Source organism: Calypte anna, unplaced genomic scaffold, assembly GCF_003957555.1.
Source record: "Calypte anna isolate BGI_N300 unplaced genomic scaffold, bCalAnn1_v1.p scaffold_72_arrow_ctg1, whole genome shotgun sequence".
Lineage (NCBI taxonomy): Eukaryota > Metazoa > Chordata > Aves > Apodiformes > Trochilidae > Calypte > Calypte anna.
In genome coordinates, this window is record NW_022045526.1 from 406787 (window position 1) to 426350 (window position 19564).

Below are 19564 nucleotides of genomic sequence, written 5' to 3' on the forward strand. Positions count from 1 at the left end.
GTCCCGCCCGCTCCTCTGTTCCCCTCCCTCCCTGGCCGGCTCCTGCTCGACGGCTGCCATTGGCTTAGCGGCCCTATCCAGGCACTCGGCGCAGCGCCGTTGCTTAGCCCGATCGTTCCAATATGGCGGAGGTGAGCGGGGAAAGCGGTCTGGGGTGTTGGTGTTCAGCCGTTTTTCCGCGGAGCCTTGTCGCCGGCAGACCACCCGTCTCGCCATACCCGTAAGGCGCTTCCGGGGCGGCTCGGCGGCGCGGGGCGGCTGGCAAGGCGGCAGCGCTGGCAGCGCTGAGACAGCGTGAGCCTGCACGACTAGGCCGCGCGGTGGGTGCCGCGCAGCACGGGTGCTGGGTTCGGAGCCTGTGGGCGGCCGGCCGACAAGCTGTGGAGGGGTGCGCGGGACGGGCACTACCTCCACAGCGCGGGTGACGAAGAAATGCCTGGCGAGAGGGAGGAAGAGTGAGCACTGGGCAAGGGGCGGCTGGTCCGGCTCCCTCTGCCTGCCTCTGTCATGTCCCGCCGGGGCCAGAGGGAGAGGGAGTGCTGGACTGGGCGTGGCTCCTGGGGGGCTTCTGCTAGGAGAAGAGGAAAGGAGAACGGCAGGTAGGGAGCGAGTGAGGGAATGAGGGATGGTGAACAGGATGGAGGGGCGAGTAGGGCGGGGGTGAGGCCGGCGGGGAGCGCGGAATAGCGGAAACGGGGGACGGTGGGAAGGGGACCGCTCCGGTGGTGGGGGTGGAGGTGGGGGATGGGGCATGAAATGGAGACCCTCTACCTGCTGCTGGGCTGGATGGAGCCCACATCTCACTTCGCTCACTCCTCTCCCCGCAGGCTTCCTTTGGGAGTTCGAGCCCAGGTTCGTCCTCGCCTACCTCCTGCCCCGGTACCTAGTCTGCTATCCATACACAGTTCTCTTATTCCTGTTCTTTCCCCAAGTTGCCCCCTGTTGCTTCGTAGCTTTCCTAACGCTTCATATTCACATAACTTACTGCCTTCCTAATGAGGGGAGATGGTGGGCTGTGGAGTTCTTCGTTTAACTCTAGTCGCAGTTAGTAATTGGCTGCTCAGAACCCAATATGAAAATAAAGTTTTGTAGTACTTTTAAGTCAATGTGTCAGTAAATCCATGTAGCCTGGAGAGGGACCGCTTCTCTTGTTGCCTATAACTGCAGGATTGTGTAAATTTTTTTCTTTATAATATCATAAAATCTTTAAAGTAGTAACAATATGTAATTGTTAAGGCTTTAACTACTGTTAAGGTTCTTTGGAATACTTAACATGAGCAAGCATACTTATCGTCAACAGGGCTACTCCAAAGAAGTATTTGAAGAATTTATTTGCTTCTGTGTAGCTGCTTTCAGCATTGGCTGATTTTAATCTTTTTAGCTATTCATTAAATTTATTTAGCTTTTATTATTTGAGTATGGTTTTAAATATTTTAAATGAGATGTTGAGTGTTCAGACCTACTAAAGAAGTGAGATTTTTTTATTTAAAGTCTGAGAGTGGAACAGAACTTCCACAATAGTAGAAAAGTTAAACATATAATGTAATCGGAGTAGTATTATTTGCTATACTGAGAGTTCTGTGAGCATATGAATAAAAAGCATTTTTGGTCTGAATGTTTCCCGATGGTATGGTGTGAAGAACTTTCACAGTATTGTCTTAAGCAAGCTGAAACCAGACAAAGTTTACTTTAATTACCTGCATATAAGGAATGAACACTTGCTGAAAAATTAATTAGATGCTTTAACACTAGAAGTTAGTGTTATGTTAGTATATACAACTGTCTTCTTGAAGGCTAGAAGCAGTGCAAAGAGCTACTGCTTTATTTTTTTTAAGAAATGTATTAAAACCTTTTAGCTATTCCCTTCAAAACTTTTAGCTATTCCCTTCAAAACTTTTAGCTATTCCCTTCAAAACTTTTAGCTATTCCCTTCAAAACATTTTTAGAGGTTCTTGTGTGGAAATAATTTTTAATAAATCTTTTTTATTTGCTGTTTTAAGCCAAAATTTGCAACAGAGAGCTAGTATGTAAGAAATAGAAGGGGAAACCAAAAATGAAAGAGATATCCTAATTTGTTTCTTCTCTCCATCCTGAAAGCCTGAAGAAAGTGAACATTGAAGAGCAAAACAACACTGTATTTCAGTAATTTTCATTTTGGAACACTGACTTTGCGTTGCAGACTATTTGCATCTTTAAAACTTGTTAAATCTAATGATAACCTTTCTAACAGCTGACAAAAATGCACTTAAAATAATACGCACTTTTTGATGACTTATGAGTATCCTCTTGAGTAATGAAAGTGTTTGTTAGACCACAGAGCTGTTGCCATGACTTATTAATGACTGTAATCCATTAGAAAGGCTTTGTTACCTAAGATATATTTTCCTCTGTTTCTTGAAAATCTTGTTCTTCCTTTTTAGATCAAGTGCTAAGAATTATTTTTAATAAAAGTTCTCATTTGTGAGGCTAAACTAATCTGAAATTAGTCTCGCTGCTTATTTTGTTGTTAGTAGGAAGCTTATTAGCAACCTAAGTTAGCTGTTTACCAGTGAAAAACTATGCTAGTTACCATATAAATAATACAAATAGAATCAGAGTCTATAAATCATGTCTTGTAGCATTTGAGATCTTATGACATGGACTTTATTATCTTAATGATTTCAAGGAAGTTTTGAACAGTCTTTTATTCAGTAAAATATGAATTTGGGAATATATTTTCTGAAACCTTGTTTCAGTAGTTTAGATGTTTCTCTCAAGTACTCTATACTTCAAGAGAGAAAAGTGCACCTCTTGCTTAAAAGTATGAAAAGGGAAGGCTAGAGAAAATAGCTGAATTTGTCAAGTAGTTGGGAATTTGTTATAGTTATTCCATTGAGAGTTCTAACCCTGTATGTAAAAATTCATGCAACTTTTTTTTTTCTATGATGTAATTTCTTATGTTGGTATAGAAAAAAAATTACTCAAATTAGGGTTTTTTGATAGTTGGCTCTTTATCATCTGAGGATCACGACTTTGACCCTTCTGCTGAAATGCTGGTACATGATTATGATGACGAGCGAACTCTTGAAGAAGAGGAAATGATGGAAGACAACAAAAATTTCAGCTCTGAAATTGAAGATTTAGAAAAAGTAAGAGTGATTTTCTCTCTCTTAAATATCCATATAAGTTGTACCTTTTTTAGTGAAAAGAACACTCAACCTGTTCTTTAGTTGGTGTTGTATAATCCAGTTTCCTGCAAAATAAAATGCCTTTGCAGTTTGTTTAAAAAAAAAAAAAAATTGAATTTGGTTAGGATATAGCAGTGCATCCTTATAATAAGGCTGAACTTATCTTCTCAAAGGTATTATATTAAGTTCAGACTCTTCCAAAGTGAAAAAATTAAAACCTACTTCAGTAATTTCTTTCATTTAATAGAGTCCTATAATCTAATTTCTAAGTTTTATTAGTTGAAATTGTACATTTTGCATACTATTAAGTGACAGCTAGCTGTGTTTCATTCTCTGGTCAGATTTTATTTTTCTCAATCTGGAAACAGTCCTGTTTTAGACATGTATCCCATTCATTTGCTACATAAATTGTAGTTCTGCATCTCAGTTTCATCAATTTGGCATTTTTATGATCCGAGCTATTATTTTATATTTTGATTGTGAGGAAAAATCAGCCACTACTCATAGACATCACACGAATTTACAAAAATAACAGGCTTTATGATTTAAGTGAATTACAAAGATTTATTTCAGGGAAAGGAGACAGTAATGCCACCTTTAAAAGGAAAAAAGACGTTTACAAGAGGAGAGATTTTACTTAAATTAGTCACTTTGGGGAGAGAGTCGTTAAGGAAAGAAAAAACAAGAGAGCAATTAAGTTTTATCACTGTCCACCGGCCCTGGCCTCTGGCTGGGGGGGGGGGGGGGGCGGCGGCGGCGGCGGCGGCGGCGTAGGACCTGCTGTTCCTGCTTGGCAGCAAGGGGGGGGGGAAGAGAGAGCCAGCGTCTTCTCCTTTTCTCTTGGAGTTTTTATTCAGCAAAAAGAGGTTCTGTCTTTTTATAAATCACTGGCACACAGACTTGCTGAAGATAACACACATTTGCCATCCCAAGAACTTCTCTTTTAATTATTGTAATCTTTCAATTTTATCCCGTTGCCTTTACAATTACATTTTTTTCTGATTGTGAAATTGCAATTCTAATAGCAAAGGAGCTTGCCAAGTCTGGTGGTTAAAATTGAGTCGTTACTCCACAAAATTATGTTATTGCTTCTATAATAGAAGAAAAAAGAACTGAGAGCCACTCATCCTAAACACTTACTCACTTTTTATTTCTAGTCCTGGAAAGACTTAGACATGAATTTGTTTACCCAATATGAAAAGTCTTTACAGGACTAAGATCTTAGATGACTAAAGAAAAGAAGTAATTTAATCAGTGTATGAGTTCAACAAGAAATTTTTAAAGGTAATATAACTTTAAAAGGTATAATTGTTGGAAAATATTTCTAATTTTTTTTATGACTTGAATCAGGTAACAAAACAACAAATTGGAGATTTTTTTTTAATTAATTGTGTTAGGATGAAAGTATGATATTTAATAAAATCATTCAGTCAAAAGCTGTTGAAAAAAATCCAAGTTATGAGCCAAGCCTTTCTCTTGATTTTTTGCTTCTGTGTCATTTGCTGTCTTTCTCCTTTTTCTGTCTGTACTGGTTTTGGCAGGGATAGAGAAATTTCTTCTTAGTACCTTGTATGGGGCTATATTTTGGTTTTGTGTTGATAAAATGCTGATGCTTTAGTTACTTCTGAACATTGCTTAAATAGGGTCAAGGCCTTTTCTGCTTCTCACACTGCCCCTTGCTCAGGAACTGGCTGGGCATTGGTTGGTGGTGAGCAATTATTTTCATTTGCATTATTTGTCTTTCTTGAGTTTTGCTTCCTCTCTCTCTCTCTTTTATTTTTTTCCTTACATTTTAAAAACATTATTACTTCTTTTATTAAACTGGTTTTATCTCAACCCACAATTTTACTTCTCACTTTTACTCTTCTGATTCTCCCCCCTTGTATCTAAACTGAGCAGAGGATAGTGAGTGAGTGGCTGTGTGGTGTGAAATTGCTGGCTAGAGTTAAGCCACAACAGTCTGTTTTTGGGGCTCAACATGGACCACCAAGGGTTTGAGATAACGGAGATAAATTCCTTCCAATAAGCTCTGGTCAAATATTTTAACAGATATGCTGGTCATGATATTTATCTGTTCTCAATACGGGTTCATCTGATCTGTGCCATCCTCCTTTTTTTGCAGTACATGTTAAAGATTGGTGTTAGCTTTTGCAGGTTGCAAAAGTAGTGATTAGTGATGTTTTGCCTGGGAGATTTATTATTAAAACACTGTCCTTGAACTTAATCTAGTATTTGAGCTCCGTACTGCCCCAGGGGTGAAGCACAGTCCTACTATTTGTCATGGATTGATGCTGACTGCACTGGAACAAGGTGAAGCTGCTGAACACCAGCAGTATTTTTATTTAGTGTTTATATATGTGTTTTTACTTTTGGTTTTCAAAATATGTCTTATCCTTTTAGGCCTGAACTGTTTACAAGTGTGGCAATATGTTGAAATGTTTGTAAATCTTGTATTAGGAAGGAAATATGCCATTGGAAGATTTATTGGCATTCTATGGCTATGAAACCACAATTCCAATTATGGCCAGTTCCAGTGCAGATAGCTCTCCAAGTGAACTTGCAGATGAACTTCCAGATATGACTCTTGATAAAGTAAGTCAGAATTTTTCTCCTGTATTACAGTTTAAAAGCAAAAATGCAGGTGACCTTAAATTATATTTCACTATCTCTAGATGTTATAAAATGTGTCTTTTTTCAGTATACAGTTAAGTTACTGTACTAGAAGTGGACTTGTCAGTGTTAGGTTTACAGAGGGATTTAATGACCTTAAAGGTCTTTTCCAACCTAAATGATTCTATGATTCTGTGATTATACTCTGACTTCGTTCTTTTTTCAAGGATACTGTGGATCTGAATCAAAGTATAGTTATCACCCTTTCACATACATACAAAATTCAGTGAATTACTGCAAATGAGAAATAAGTTAACTGTTCTTCTAAAACACATCCAGAGAACTTTAAATAATTCCCTTTTTTTTAATAGAAGTTGAACTTTTGTGATAAGATCTGTATTTTGTTTTAATGTATACAATGTCCAGAAATAATAATTCTGGCTTTCAACATACATGTCATGTATCAAATGTTTATGGGTAGCTTAAAAATGCACTTCTGAATGCTTTGGAATGTTTGTTTCAAATGCATATAATTTGGAAATGTCTAAACTTTGAGGGGTGAGAGAGAGTGTTTTATGTGCAATGACTATCATGTTTTTATATGCAATACAAACTTCATTTTTTGTGATTTTCAGGTTAACTTTGAATTCTGAGACTTTAATCTGATTTTTACTATAAGGCATAGGCAGCTTGTAGTTTGTATTATAAAATCTGGAGGTAGCAAGTATGTATCTTTTACTTTCTGTAAATATGATGAAATGATAAACACAAAGTAGGGTATAATGATGGCTCTGCACATCTGATTCACATTAAGAGTTATGACTGTGTTGAGGCTACAGAAATGTAGTCAGTTTGTTGTCTAATACAGTTATTTCCCTCCTGAATCTCTGTACAGAGGGGTTCAAACTTGTCTGTTAATGGAGGAAGAAAAAGCCCACTTCCTTTTTAATTTTTTTAACTTACTGAAACTTTCATGTGTGTGTGATTTGGGAAGATAATGGGTTGTCTGTTATCTGTAACTCTTCTCAGCAAGTCTGCACAAGGGCCTGTCTGTTCTGGTTTAATTTTTCCTCAGAGTTTAAGGGCTAACAACTTGTTAAAGCTTTAGTATATCTGTGATGCACAGAATGACAGAATTCTAAAGATTTCCACTGGCATTTTTCATTGGATGCAGTTGGAGGAACATCTAGGATTTGATGCTTGCAGAAGTTACTCCTTGTACATTTATTTTAATAGAAGACAAAGGGGAAATGGACCTCCTTTCTTCAACTCTGAAATGAATGGTTATGTTTGTTTTGAGATTTAGGAGGAGTGAACTAGCTTTTTAATTGGGACAACTTAGAATTTGCTGAATCAGAATGCTCACCAGTCTATACTTAATAGTCAGTCTGAGGTTTTATTTTTTACAGGAGGAAATAGCTAAAGACCTCTTGTCAGGTGATGATGAAGAAACACAGTCTTCTGCTGATGACTTGACGCCATCAGTGACTTCACATGAGGCTACTGACTTCTTTCCTCGGCCATTAAGATGTAGGAACCTGATTTTATAATAGTACTCAAAGTATTAGCATTATATATAGCTTCCTAGCTTAAAATATCAAAATTGTGGAATATTGCTGACTTTACTAGGAACTGAGAAAGTGCTTTGCAGGATGTTGTATGTGAATGTTGTCTTTGGTTGGTATTATTGATTACCTAACAGCAATTTTTATACAAATACAGTAACTTTTCATAATTAATAGTTAATGTATAGATGAACACTCTTTGTGATTTTCAATGTTACTGAATTACATGAATATGTAACCCAGTCTTTTAAATTAATGCTTCTCTACTAAATTTTTTGCTGTTGCTTTTAACCCAGTGACTCCTCCATTCAGCTTGTGGGTGTGAACTGGTTTCTTTGTGATTATTTACCTTCACACATTCAACAGTTTTCCATAGGACTTCATGAGCCAAAGTGGTTTCATATGGGATGGGGTCTATGAACCCATGACCACGAAAATGTTAATACCCATGGAGCTATTATGGGAAAGATCTGAGGTTATCCAACCTGGATGCGATATTCCTCATTGCTCCAAATCTAGTACACCAGTTAAAAAATGAACTGTAATAGGCAATGTGGGGGAATTTTATCTCAGTTTTAATTTGGCAAGTATCTTGAGCTATTTCTGGGGGATTTCATGCCTCTAGAGAAAGGGGATGATAAAGGGGATGTGCTGTCTCAGTCACGAGCAATTGTAGATTTTGCATGCTGCTGATCGTATAACATAGGACATTTGTATTGAGAGTTACAAAAAACTTAGAAATTATAAAATCCTGTTTTAGTTAAGTAAACCCCAACCTTGCTGGCATTTAAACATAGCTTGTGAATTGTTAATGAATATGACACTGAAAGTGTCGCAGCATTATGGAAAAAAAATTAGCCTTACTCAGCATCAAGAAACAGTCATCTTTGCTTTCAGCTATCATGTTTTTTATGAGAATGTTTCTCTCTTAGAACATTTGGGCATTTTAAAATGGAATATCCACCATTTCAGGGAGGGAAATGTCACTTTTCTGTGCTGTTGACAGTTTCATCTTTTTTCTGATCTCTGTACATTTCTCTAAGAAAACATTCATTTTAAGAAAAACATGTGACATAGGCTATTTTAATAATTTTGGTTTAATTGGAAAAAATAATTGCATATTGTTGTCCAAGCATATTGTCATTTCATGCTTATTAGCTTCTTGTCTGCTACTTCTAACAGCAAAAAGAGAGACTAGTGACTGTAGTAATGACTACAGAAGAAGAGTCTCGGTCCATACAGTCTTGGATATTCTCTGATGTTGATGATTCTATTTAGATGTGATGAAACTAAAATTGCAACCCTGTTTATGTTATTACTGAAAATTGAGAATACAAAATATCTTTAATCTTACCACAACTCTAGATTCCATTCTGCCAGGGATAAAATAAAAAACAGAATTACTTCAGAATCCAGTACTCACAACATACTCAGCATCATATTCTAAAGTGTGAGTTATTCTTTGTAGTACTGTATTTTAGTTACTTGGAGGGTTCTGCTGTATTTCTTCCTAAGGAAAAAAAAAAGGACTGAAGAGGAATGAACAGTCTTCTGTTGTCTTTTTGCTTATTCTGCTTTGTGTGTATCTACTATATCCATGCTGAGGCAGCCTTGTTTAAAGGAATGTTTTGAATGCCCATTAAAACTTTTCTCATACCTTTTCTTTAATGTATAAGTCTCTATTGAAAAAAATCGATGAAGAAAAATTATCTCATTTCCTTTTGACTTAGAAATATAGTATCTTGTCTCAGTTGCAGTGATGTTTCAGTTCTTCAATATTAATAAGCATCAGTGCTTTCTGACCGTGCTAGTTTGGTAGAAATGTAGATCAACAGACTCATGATGAGTGCCTCTCTGAATAAAAGCAGGGGCTCCTTTCAAAAGTAAGCGATATGTTGTAGTTCTGTGTTTGAACTGAAAATTCTTCCTGGCTAAACCCAAAATTCTTTGTGCCTGAAGCAAACACTACGTGTGATGGAGATAAGGAATCAGATGGTGAAGATGTAGAAGCAGACAATGGTAATTCATCTGAAGATTTGAGGAAGGTAATAACTATATCTTAAAGCTAAGAAAAATTTTACTATTAAGAAAAATTATTTATAGTACATATCTAAAATAGTACCTGAATTCTAAAATTCTCTGCAAAATGCCATGTTAAAGGAATTTCTAATGCTTCCATGCACCAAATAGTAAGGCTAATGCCTTTCTTTTGGTTTTTTGTTGTTTTGTTTGTTTGTTTGTTTTTGTTAAATTTTCAGGAAATAATGGTTGGTTCACAGTATCAGGCTGAAATTCCACCTTACCTTGGCAGATACAGTGATAAAGAAAAGGGTAAGTTTTTCTGACTTTTATTTTTTATATTATGTTTATACATAGCAGTTGATGGAAAAAAAACCTTAAGTTTATAAGTTAAATTCCATGACTTCATTAAAGTCTGAGACCTTAAACAAACAAATAAAAAACCCCATGCCAACTGAAGTAACACAACTCCATAACTATATCTCAGAAATGGGATTCTATGACTGAGAGGAGATTCTCAAGGTGACATAGGAGGGTGGATTATAGTGTTAATTTTGAAGTAGGAGGCAACAAGCTGTGGGTCAAGGAAATATTGTCATAACTGGGCTATGAGCATGTAACTTAGTTTATACTGAAGATCTTCAAAACTTTTTTTTTGTTTGTTTACTTGGTTTTTGGCAAGCAAAACTGTGTGGATTACAAAATTTATATGAAAAACAAAGCAATAATTTCCATAGCATGAGTAGGAGATGTAGGTCCTGATACTCCTTGTCTTTAAAAAAAATTATGCTTTAAGTATGATGTTATTTCTGTGTAAATTTAAGCTAAAAACTGCAATTGTGCTAGAGTAGAAAAAATATCTTATTTAATGAATGTATTTAGAAAATGAATGTATTTAGAAACCCTTCACTAAGGAAAAGCTACAGCACATATAGCTGTGGAATTCAGAAAGCAAATATCAAATAAAATTTGCTCATTGGTGGAACAGCTGTGAAACTAAGGAACAATTTGGGGAATAAGTTAATAAATGAAGGGCATTTTTTGTTACTTGTGTTTGAACTGTAGTATTTCTTGGATGTATCATTCTGGTGAAGTATATAAAGTCTTTTCACCATTACTGACTGCTTTTTGAAGAAGGATCCTTTGCAATAGAGAAAAATAATCTTAATATGTATGGAGCTAGAAGCATTAGCAAACATCTCTTGTGTTGAGGTCTTAGGTCTTCTTGACCTAAGGAATTTTCCTGTTTACTAAGATTCAAGCATGATGCTTACAAGTTGCAAGAAATGGAGGAGTAAGAACTAGATTGTCTTGGGTTAGTGCAGTGGTGGTTTGGGAGCAGGAGCAGGGCAGGGTGGTCCTGTAAAAAGCTGCTGGAAGCTCCCCTGGCTTTAATTCTGGCCCTGCCTCTGGCCAAGGCTGAGCAGATTGGGGAAGCTGGATGTGCCCCTGTGAGTAACATATTCAAGAGGAAAATGAAACTGCAAAAAGGAAGACCTGCGGAACACAGGAGGGTTTGACCATTGCCAGATCAGAGACACTAAGGTCAGTTAAGAAGGAGGGGGAGGGTGTGCCCAAGCAGAGATGTCCCCACAGCCTGTGGTGAGATGGCAGGCCATCCCCCTCCAGCCCATGGAGGAGCATGGTGAGCAGATGGTAAAGGACCACAGATGTAGATGGAGGATGCTGTGCTGGGGGAGGTGACTGTGCCTGAAGCAGACTGTGTGGGAATCTTGTGCTGGAGCAGTCTGTTCTTGAGGGACTGCACCTGGCGGGAGGGACTTGTGTTGGAGGGGTTTGTGAAGGACTTTGTCCCATGAGAGGGACCCTGTGTTGGAGCAGGGGAAGAGTGTGAGGAGTCCTCTCCCTGAGGATGGAGGAGAGGTAGAAACAGTGGGTGGTGAACTAAATCCTAAACCCCCACTCCCCATCTCCCTGTGCCGCTGTGGGGAAGGCAGGAGTGAAGAAATTTGGGCCTGGGGGGGAAGGTGGTAACATCTGGTTTTGTGTTCTCTTTCTCCTGATAGATGATTTTTTTTTTCTTCCCAAGTTGAGTCTGCGTGGTTCTGCCGGTTACTGTAATTGGGGAGTGATAACCTCCAAATCTTTGTCTTGATTAATGAGCCTTTAGGTGGATTTTCTCCTCTCTATCCCACAGTGTGGGGTAAGTGAGTGGAGGCATGGTAACTGGCTGGGTCTGAACTGTGACAAGATTTATCTGGATAGTCCTTTTACTATTTACTTCTCCTTGGCCAGGAACTAGAGAAGGGTCAATAACCAGAGGACAGTCAAGGCATTAATCTGACAGCTTTCTCTGGAATGAGCTGGTGTTAAAACCAATAAGAGCATTGTCTGCTAGCATGGCCAAAAGCAGAGGTAGCTCCCAGATAGGAGAGCCTGAGGATTTCCTCTTGAGAATAACGGGTATCAACTCCAGAAAGAAGTGCTGGATTTTCTTAGTTGATAATGGAGGTTGAAGTTGAGCATCAGCGGTTATCAGAGAGGTTGGACCTGGCTGTATGGGTGGAGGATTTTGTGAAAGCCTCTTGTATTCCCTGAAAAACTTGTGATGGTCAAGAGGGGCTTATATTTCTGCTATGTAGTCCCAGCTTCTGGAATTGTGCTAGAATCCAGTTATGCTCTTCATAGAATCATAGAATTGGCTGGGTTGGAAGGGACCTCAGAGATCAAGTCCAACCCTTGATCCACTACCGCTGCAGTTACTAGACCATGGCACTGAGTGCCACATCCAGTCTCTTTTTAAATATCTCCAAGGACAGAGAATCCACTACTTCCCGGGGCAGCCCATTCCAATGCTTGATCACCCTCTCAGTAAAGAAATTCTTTCTAATGTCCAACCTAAACCTCCCCCGGCACAACTTGAGACCATGCCCTCTTGTCTTGCTGAGAGTTGCCTGGGAAAAGAGACTGACCCCCACCTGGCTACAACCTCCTTTCAGGTAGTTGTAGAGAGCGATGAGGTCTCCCCTGAGCCTCCTCTTCTTTAGGCTGAACAGCCCCAGCTCCCTCAGCCTCTCCTCACAGGGTCTGTGCTCGAGTCCCTTCACCAGCCTGGTTGCCCTCCTTTGGACCTGCTCCAGGACCTCGATATCCTTCCTGAACTGAGGGGCCCAGAACTGGACACAGTACTCGAGGTGTGGCCTCACCAGGGCTGAGTACAGGGCCAGAATCACTTCCTTGGACCTGCTGGCGACGCTGTTCCGTATACAGGCCAGGATGCCATTGGCCTTCTTGGCTACCTGGGCACACTGTTGGCTCATGTTCAGCTTCCTGTCAATCCAGACTCCCAGGTCCCTTTCTGCCTGGCTGTTTTCCAGCCACTCTGTCCCCAGCCTGTAATGCTGCATGGGTTTGTTGTGGCCAAAGTGCAGGACCTGGCACTTGGCCATTTTGAACCTCATCCTGTTGGAATCAGCCCAACTCTCCAGTCTGTCCAAGTCCCTCTGCAGAGCCCTCCTGCCTTCCAGCTGATCCACACTTCCCCCCAGCTTAGTGTCATCTGCGAATTTGCTGATGATGGACTCAATCCCCTCATCTAAATCATCAATGAAGATATTGAACAGAACTGGGCCCAACACTGATCCCTGGGGGACACCACTAGTGACCGGCCGCCAACTGGATGCAGCCCCGTTCAGCACCACTCTCTGGGCCTGGCCCTCCAGCCAGTTCCTAACCCAGCACAGAGTGCCCCTGTCTAAGCCATGGGCTGCCAGCTTTTTCAGGAGAATGTTATGGGAGATGGTGTCAAAGGCCTTGCTGAAGTCCAGGTAGACTACATCCACAGCCTTCCCCTCATCCACCAGGTGGGTCACCTGATCATAAAAGGAGATCAGGTTGGTCAGACAGGACCTTCCCTTCCTAAACCCTTGTTGGCTGGGTCTAATCCCTTGTCCGTCCTGTAGGTGCTGTGTCTTACTACCCTCCTTTCCTGAGCTGAGAGGTGCAGCAAATAAAGGAAAGCAGATAATGAAAGCTATCCCTAAGTTGTTAGCAGCATTCAGTTGTTAGTGAACGAAAAAATAAATTGCCACATTGAGACATAGCTTTCCATTCTGTTAAAGTTTTGACAAATTTTAGTTGAAAATTACCAGTTCACATCTGACATGTAATATTTGAAACATTAAAGTAATATCCTTCACTCTTTTACTGTAAAATATAGCTTATTCGTTGAAAACAGCTGAATAAAACTGAGTGGTTTTGCTCTTTTATTTATATGAAGATGAATACATATGCATAACTTGAGTCATCTAGCTGTCAACAAGCTGCTCCTCTGTTGAGACTGTCTCGAGTTCAGTCCATTACCTCATCCTCATGGAACCTGAATCTCTTCACTATACCACACTGCATTGTGTCTCTTAACTGAGGCTTTTGGGAAAAAAAAGTGAGCTGCAATTCAAAAGTGGCATGATGGTGCTTAATTTGATTATTTCTGTATTCCCATTCTTTGAGAAAGAGCTTTTTATGTTATAGCCTTAAAAATGTCACACCTGACATAATGGATTTCTGTTTTAACAGCCTATGAAAATGAAGACCATTTACTTTGGAAACCTGATGTTATCTCAGAAAGTAAAGTTAAAGAATACCTTTTTGAAACCTCCTTAAGAACAGGAAATGAAAACATGATTGACAGAATTCCTGAAGGACTACATACACGGGACAATGAGCAAGTATGTTTTATATCCTGTTCCATTTGTGACATCGCTTTGTAATTAATGTGTTCTCTTTCTCTGCCTTGTATTATAGAGGCAGCAATATTCAATTTCTTTTTTTTTTAATTAGATGTTATCAGAGTTGGGTCTTATTTGAATTATTTGAATGTTGGCAGTGTTGTGATGTGTTTCTGAATGTCATGCTCTTGACAAATCCAGCTTTTCTAATAATTGCATATAATGTTTCACATTTACTTAATTAAACCTTGCCTCAACTTCTGGATGGTTTTGCTTTTGGTTGTTATTTTAAAATTTTCATCCTGTATAAAGATAAATCCTCTTTTTTTATATTAGATATGCTTACCAAAAGACTAGTTTCAGAAGTTTAGATTGGATATTTGCAAACTTTGACTCTTTCTGAAGACTGACTCTTTATTTTATAGGCACTATATGAACTTCTCAAAAGTAGCCATAATATTAAAGAAGCAATTGAGAGATACTGCTCAAATGGAAAAGCATCTCAGGGTAAGAGAGAGTATCTGCTTTTTAAGAAACGTGTGTTTGGAGAAAAAACTCAAAATTTTTCTACACAACTTTTTTTTTTTTTTTTAAGATTAAGATTGACAAGTACATCCCTTTCCATGTGTTTAGCACAGATTAGTTATGATCTGACTGTTGACCAGAAATTTCTGCTAGAGAATTTTGCAACTTGTTATAAAGGTTGCAAGATCAGCTTTTACACCTTTTCTTCCCTTCTTTCCTCCATTGCTCTTTTGAGAATGGCACAGACTGAGGAGAAGGATGGGCACGGAGTCATTATTTAGCTCCCATAAGGCAGTTCTCATTACATAACAGTACCTTTTTGAAATCATGAACAATTATAATCTAATGACACTTATACCAGAATCAGGAGAACAGCTGGCTATAGAAGTAAGCCGCCCTCTCTTTATCACTGCACTAACATTGTGCTGTATCATAGAATCATAAAATAATTTTGGTTGAAAAAGGCCTTTAAGATCATAAAATCCAACCCTTAACCTAGCACTGCCAAGTCCACCACTAAACTATGTCTTTGAAACCTCCAGGGATAGTGACTCAACCACTTCCCTGAGCACCCTGTTCCAGTGCTTGACAATCCTTTCAGTGAAGAAATTCTTTTGCCGGGGGAGGTTTAGATTGGATATTAGAAACTTGAGACCATTATCTCTTGTCCTATCACTTGTAACTTGATTGAGCAGACCATTCCCCACCTCTTTACAATCTCCTTTCAGGTAGTTGAAGAGAGTGATAAGGTCTCCTCTGAGCCTTCTTTTCTCCAGGATAAACAACCCCAGTTCCCTCAGCCACTCCTCATAAGACTTGTGCTCATAAAACCCTTCACCAGCTTCTTTGAACACACTCCCAGCACCTCACTGTCCTTCTTGTAGTGAGATGCCCAAAACTGAATACAGTGTAGCCTCACCAGTGCTGAGTACAGGGGAACAACCCTAAACTGATTCTACCTTGTAGTTCTATAGGACTTTGGTAGAGTGTGAAGAGAATTGCTTAAGTTTACAGTGAGCTTCCATCTTGTTTGTGCTTAACTTTATTGCTCCCTTAAAAATTTAGAGTTTATAATTTAGCAAAGATGTTTTTGTCCTATATTTTAACATATTAAAAAATACCTTTGCCCATCTGTGGGTCAGAGCCCCAAATTCTGTCCTAAGGACTGGTACTTACTCCTCCTTCCCTGACCCAAGTTAAATGGGTTTTATTACCCTCATTAAAAATGGTAAAGGTTGATCATACTGTTAGTGCCTGTCTCCTAGAGTAAACATTGTGCTATGGTCTAGTCTACCTACTGAAGTTCATTGCTATTCTCAAGCTGAGAGTTAAAAATCCTTATTGCCCATGGTAACTTCTTAAACATGTGACTTTACACAGGGGTCTTTTCCTTTGAAGTTTGAGAACTCTATAGTAAGGAGTGCAAAATTAATGTGGTGAAAAAGAAAGAAAATGGCCTTGTAGTGGAATGATTATCACTTCCATCTGGTAGCAGAAAGGTCTTGGTTCCAGTGTCTGCTTCCAGAAATGTTTTGAAATGTGTTTTTGGTTGTTTTTTGTTCTTTTTTAATTTTTTTTGCCCCATTGGCTTTAAATGACAGCTGGACAGATTATCATGATGAATGGAAGATGCCTGAAATATCCCTCCTTTGTTATATATAGACATAAAGCCATAATCAAGATAGGAAGCAACAATACTTGAGACAAAACTGACCTGAAATAGTTTGAACTACTTTGTTTTAACACTTTTGTTCTTTTCCAGTGGTTTTTGGTAGGTTGTTTTGTTTTTAATTTGTAAAGCAAAAATTCAGTTTTATTTAAAAAACATAATAAATTGTTTCTTGGCACTTTTTTTCATCAGCCACTGTACTTTGTATCTGATGCAAGAAGAAATGTTCAGAAAAATAATGTCACTGATATTTCAGTGATGTTATCAAATATTGGGTTTTTTATTACAAACTTGTTAAGAAATAATAAATCAAGTCTCTCAAATCCCTTTTGTTCTTCAGGATAAAAAACTTCGAAAATCATACTCTAATGAGTCTTTATAAAAAAGTGGTATATTTCAGGTGGGATATCTGTACAGTAAAGAACATGGGTCTAAATAAATGAACTGTTGGGTATTTTTAGAGTGCATTTGGATATTAATGCATTAGCAACACATTTTATTTTCTATAAAAAGTGAGTGTAAATAAGCTTTTTGTGATACTTTTGCAATTTTCTAGAAGAGATGACAGCATGGACAGAAGAGGAATGCAGAAGCTTTGAACATGCGCTTCTGATTTATGGGAAAGACTTTCATCTCATACAGAAAAACAAGGTTAGTATTTTACAGTTGTCCTAGTTCGGGCCAGGGTAGAGCTAATTTTCTGTCTTGTACTTTTTGTTTTCAGCTAAGTCTCTTATAAGTAGCTGCACTTGCTGAAATTAACAGCAAGTTTCTCAGTCAGTGTCTGCTTCTAGGACTGATAACACTTGATGTTTATAGTTATGGCTAGAGAATGGTATGAAGAACCAAGGCCATTGCTCGGTTCTGAGAAATATCTTATGCTCTGGAAAGAGAGAGGGAGTAAAGGGTTTTTGTCCATGGGTGGCATCCTGGGAGGATTCCCTCCGTTTGTCTGCCTTTGATCCCTATCTATGCTCTCCTGAACCTGTTTGTTCCTGTCTCCAGCTCCTGTCTGCTGCTGACTCCAGGAGCCCAGCCTGGACTTTTCCAGGCCCTTCCCTGCAGCCTCAGTGGTGACATGAGCATCATTGGGGGAAAATAGAACAGATGTAATATACTTTCTTAGAATAGAATATTTCAGTTGGAAGGGAAGTACAGTGATCACCTAGTCCAACTGCCTAAACACTTCAGGGCTGACCAAAAGTTAAAGCAGGTTATTAAGGGCACTGTCCAAGTGTCTCTTAAACACTGACAAGCTTGGGGCATTGACCACCTCTCTTGTGCCAGGGGAGGTTTATAGTGGATATTAGGAAAAATTTTCTTACCGAAAGCGTGGTCAGGCGTTGGAACAGGCTGCCCAAGAAAGGGATGGAGTCACCATCCCTGGAGGTGTTCAGAAAACATAGAGATATGGCACTTGAGGACATGGCTTAGTTGACATGGTGATGTTGGGTTGATGGTTGAACTCAATGATCTTAGTGATCTTTTCCAATCTTTATGATTCTAAGAAGCCTGTTCTAGTGTTTGACAACACTCTGGTTGAAGAAATTTAAAACTGTAGGCATCTTTCGAGTCCTGATTTTTCAGTCTTTTCCTCCTGATTTAAATGGTTTGTTCCAGATACTAGAACAGTAAAACTAATAATATTGCAGGAATATGGGGAATGGAGAGATGACAAAACACAATTCTTTACATTAATCTTGTCAGTGCCTTTTGCCTTCTTTTAGGTAAGAACTAGAACGGTTCCCGAGTGTGTGGCTTTCTATTACATGTGGAAAAAATCAGAACGTTATGATTACTTTGCTCAGCAAACAAGATTTGGAAAGAAGAGGTATAACCATCATCCAGGAGTTACGTAAGTAAAGTGTTCTTGGAATGTTTTCTGTTGCAAATCGTAAATGTAGATGGTTATTACGGCTTTTTTCCCCATCGTTGCAGTATAATTCTGTAGTGACTATGGCTACTGAAATTAAATGTCATCATTTTTAGGCCTTGTTTTCCTGTTAAATAATCCATTATGAATGTCATATTCTTTAAGGGACTACATGGATCATTTGGTAGATGAAACAGAAGCCCTTGGTGGAGCAGTACATTCCTCAGCCTTAACATCTAATATTCAAACAGAAACTGTTCCTGATCAACAGCTAAGCATTCTGAACTCTATCACTGCCAATGAGTTGACAGGTAAATCGAGGGGGGAATGGATGACCCAACTAAAAAAAACCCCAAACCAACAACTTTTTGTTATAAATACATAAAAAACTATTTCATTTATGTTTTGTATTAAACTTTTTTTCCCAGCATTGACAAGCAGTGTAGCTACAGTCTGCCACACTTCAGATGTGAACTGCCTGGATGATGCCTTTCCACCTATGGACAGCTTACCCCAAGCACCGGTTACTCATGTGCCTGTTGGAACAGAAGAATTACTTAACTTGCCTAGCAATGGTGAAAGTGATTGTTTTAATTTATTTGAGACTGGCTTTTATCATTCAGAGCTAAACCAAATGAACATATGCAGTGAGGAGACAGAAAGACCTGTGAAGAGAATGAAAATGGGAATTCCTGTCCCAGAATCTTTAATGAATGATGTGTCTGTAAATAACCTTGGTGTGGACTTTGAGAACCACACACACCATATTACCAGTGCCAAAATGGATGTTTCAGTCGCTGACTTCAGTCTGTCTGCAAATGAGCCAAATGGTTTTATCAACACCCATGCTCTTCACCAACATACTGCCCTTCACTCAGAATGACTGTGGAAAACTAGACAAATAGTGGGTACTTTATGCAGCAGTGGTAAACTTGATTGGAGATATCAGGTTTGCTTAGTCTTTCACTGGAAGTTTGACCTTTATGACATCAGTGATGTCTTTTTATGTATAGAGCTATATCTTGTTTTATCAAGAATAATTTCTTTTTTCAGTCTATAAACATGGAAATGTTCAGCAGAGTTTGGAACTAAGAACTCTGTGGTGCAGCTTTAAGCTCTGCTTCAATTTTTTTAAAAAGCCTGTATACAGAGGCCACCATTTCAAAACCAGCACAGAAGTTCTGAACTGATTGGAGTGGCTTTTTAGTCTAAGTTACTTTTGCTGTAATGGATGCAGCGTAATAACAGTGTTTACAGGTACGGATTCTGATCCCTGGTTAATGTAGCATTTTGGTTTTTTTCTTTAAGTTAAACTGCACAAACATACAAAGATATTTCTTAAATAGAACCTTCTCTCATGTGATACTAAACTAGAGCACTTCAGTTTAAAAAACAGCAAGTTCGTCTTGGTGGAAGCTAGCACAAGGGACTTACCATGAATAAAGTAT

The 19564-nt window shown here is 38.8% G+C and overlaps 1 protein-coding gene across 1 annotated transcript; it reads left to right on the plus strand.

Moving 5' to 3' along the window:
* Positions 1-59: 59 nt before the first annotated feature.
* On the plus strand, positions 60-19149 carry LOC103527952 (mesoderm induction early response protein 3). Its single transcript, XM_030468778.1, has 13 exons — positions 60-131; positions 828-852; positions 2983-3128; positions 5625-5759; positions 7187-7307; positions 9302-9387; positions 9601-9673; positions 13898-14049; positions 14475-14556; positions 16800-16894; positions 17971-18098; positions 18282-18427; positions 18545-19149. Exons 1-13 carry the CDS (start codon positions 123-125, stop codon positions 18997-18999), a joined length of 1653 nt encoding a protein of 550 aa, XP_030324638.1. The 5' UTR covers positions 60-122; the 3' UTR covers positions 19000-19149.
* Positions 19150-19564: the final 415 nt, after the last annotated feature.

What these genes read in the sequence shown, in the direction of transcription:
- LOC103527952 (XM_030468778.1), top strand. An exon ending in CATCTGAAGATTTGAGGAAG is followed by an intron (nt 9,388 to 9,600) that starts GTAATAACTATA and finishes TTAAATTTTCAG; the next exon opens with GAAATAATGGTTGGTTCACA. An exon ending in ATACACGGGACAATGAGCAA is followed by an intron (nt 14,050 to 14,474) that starts GTATGTTTTATA and finishes TTTATTTTATAG; the next exon opens with GCACTATATGAACTTCTCAA.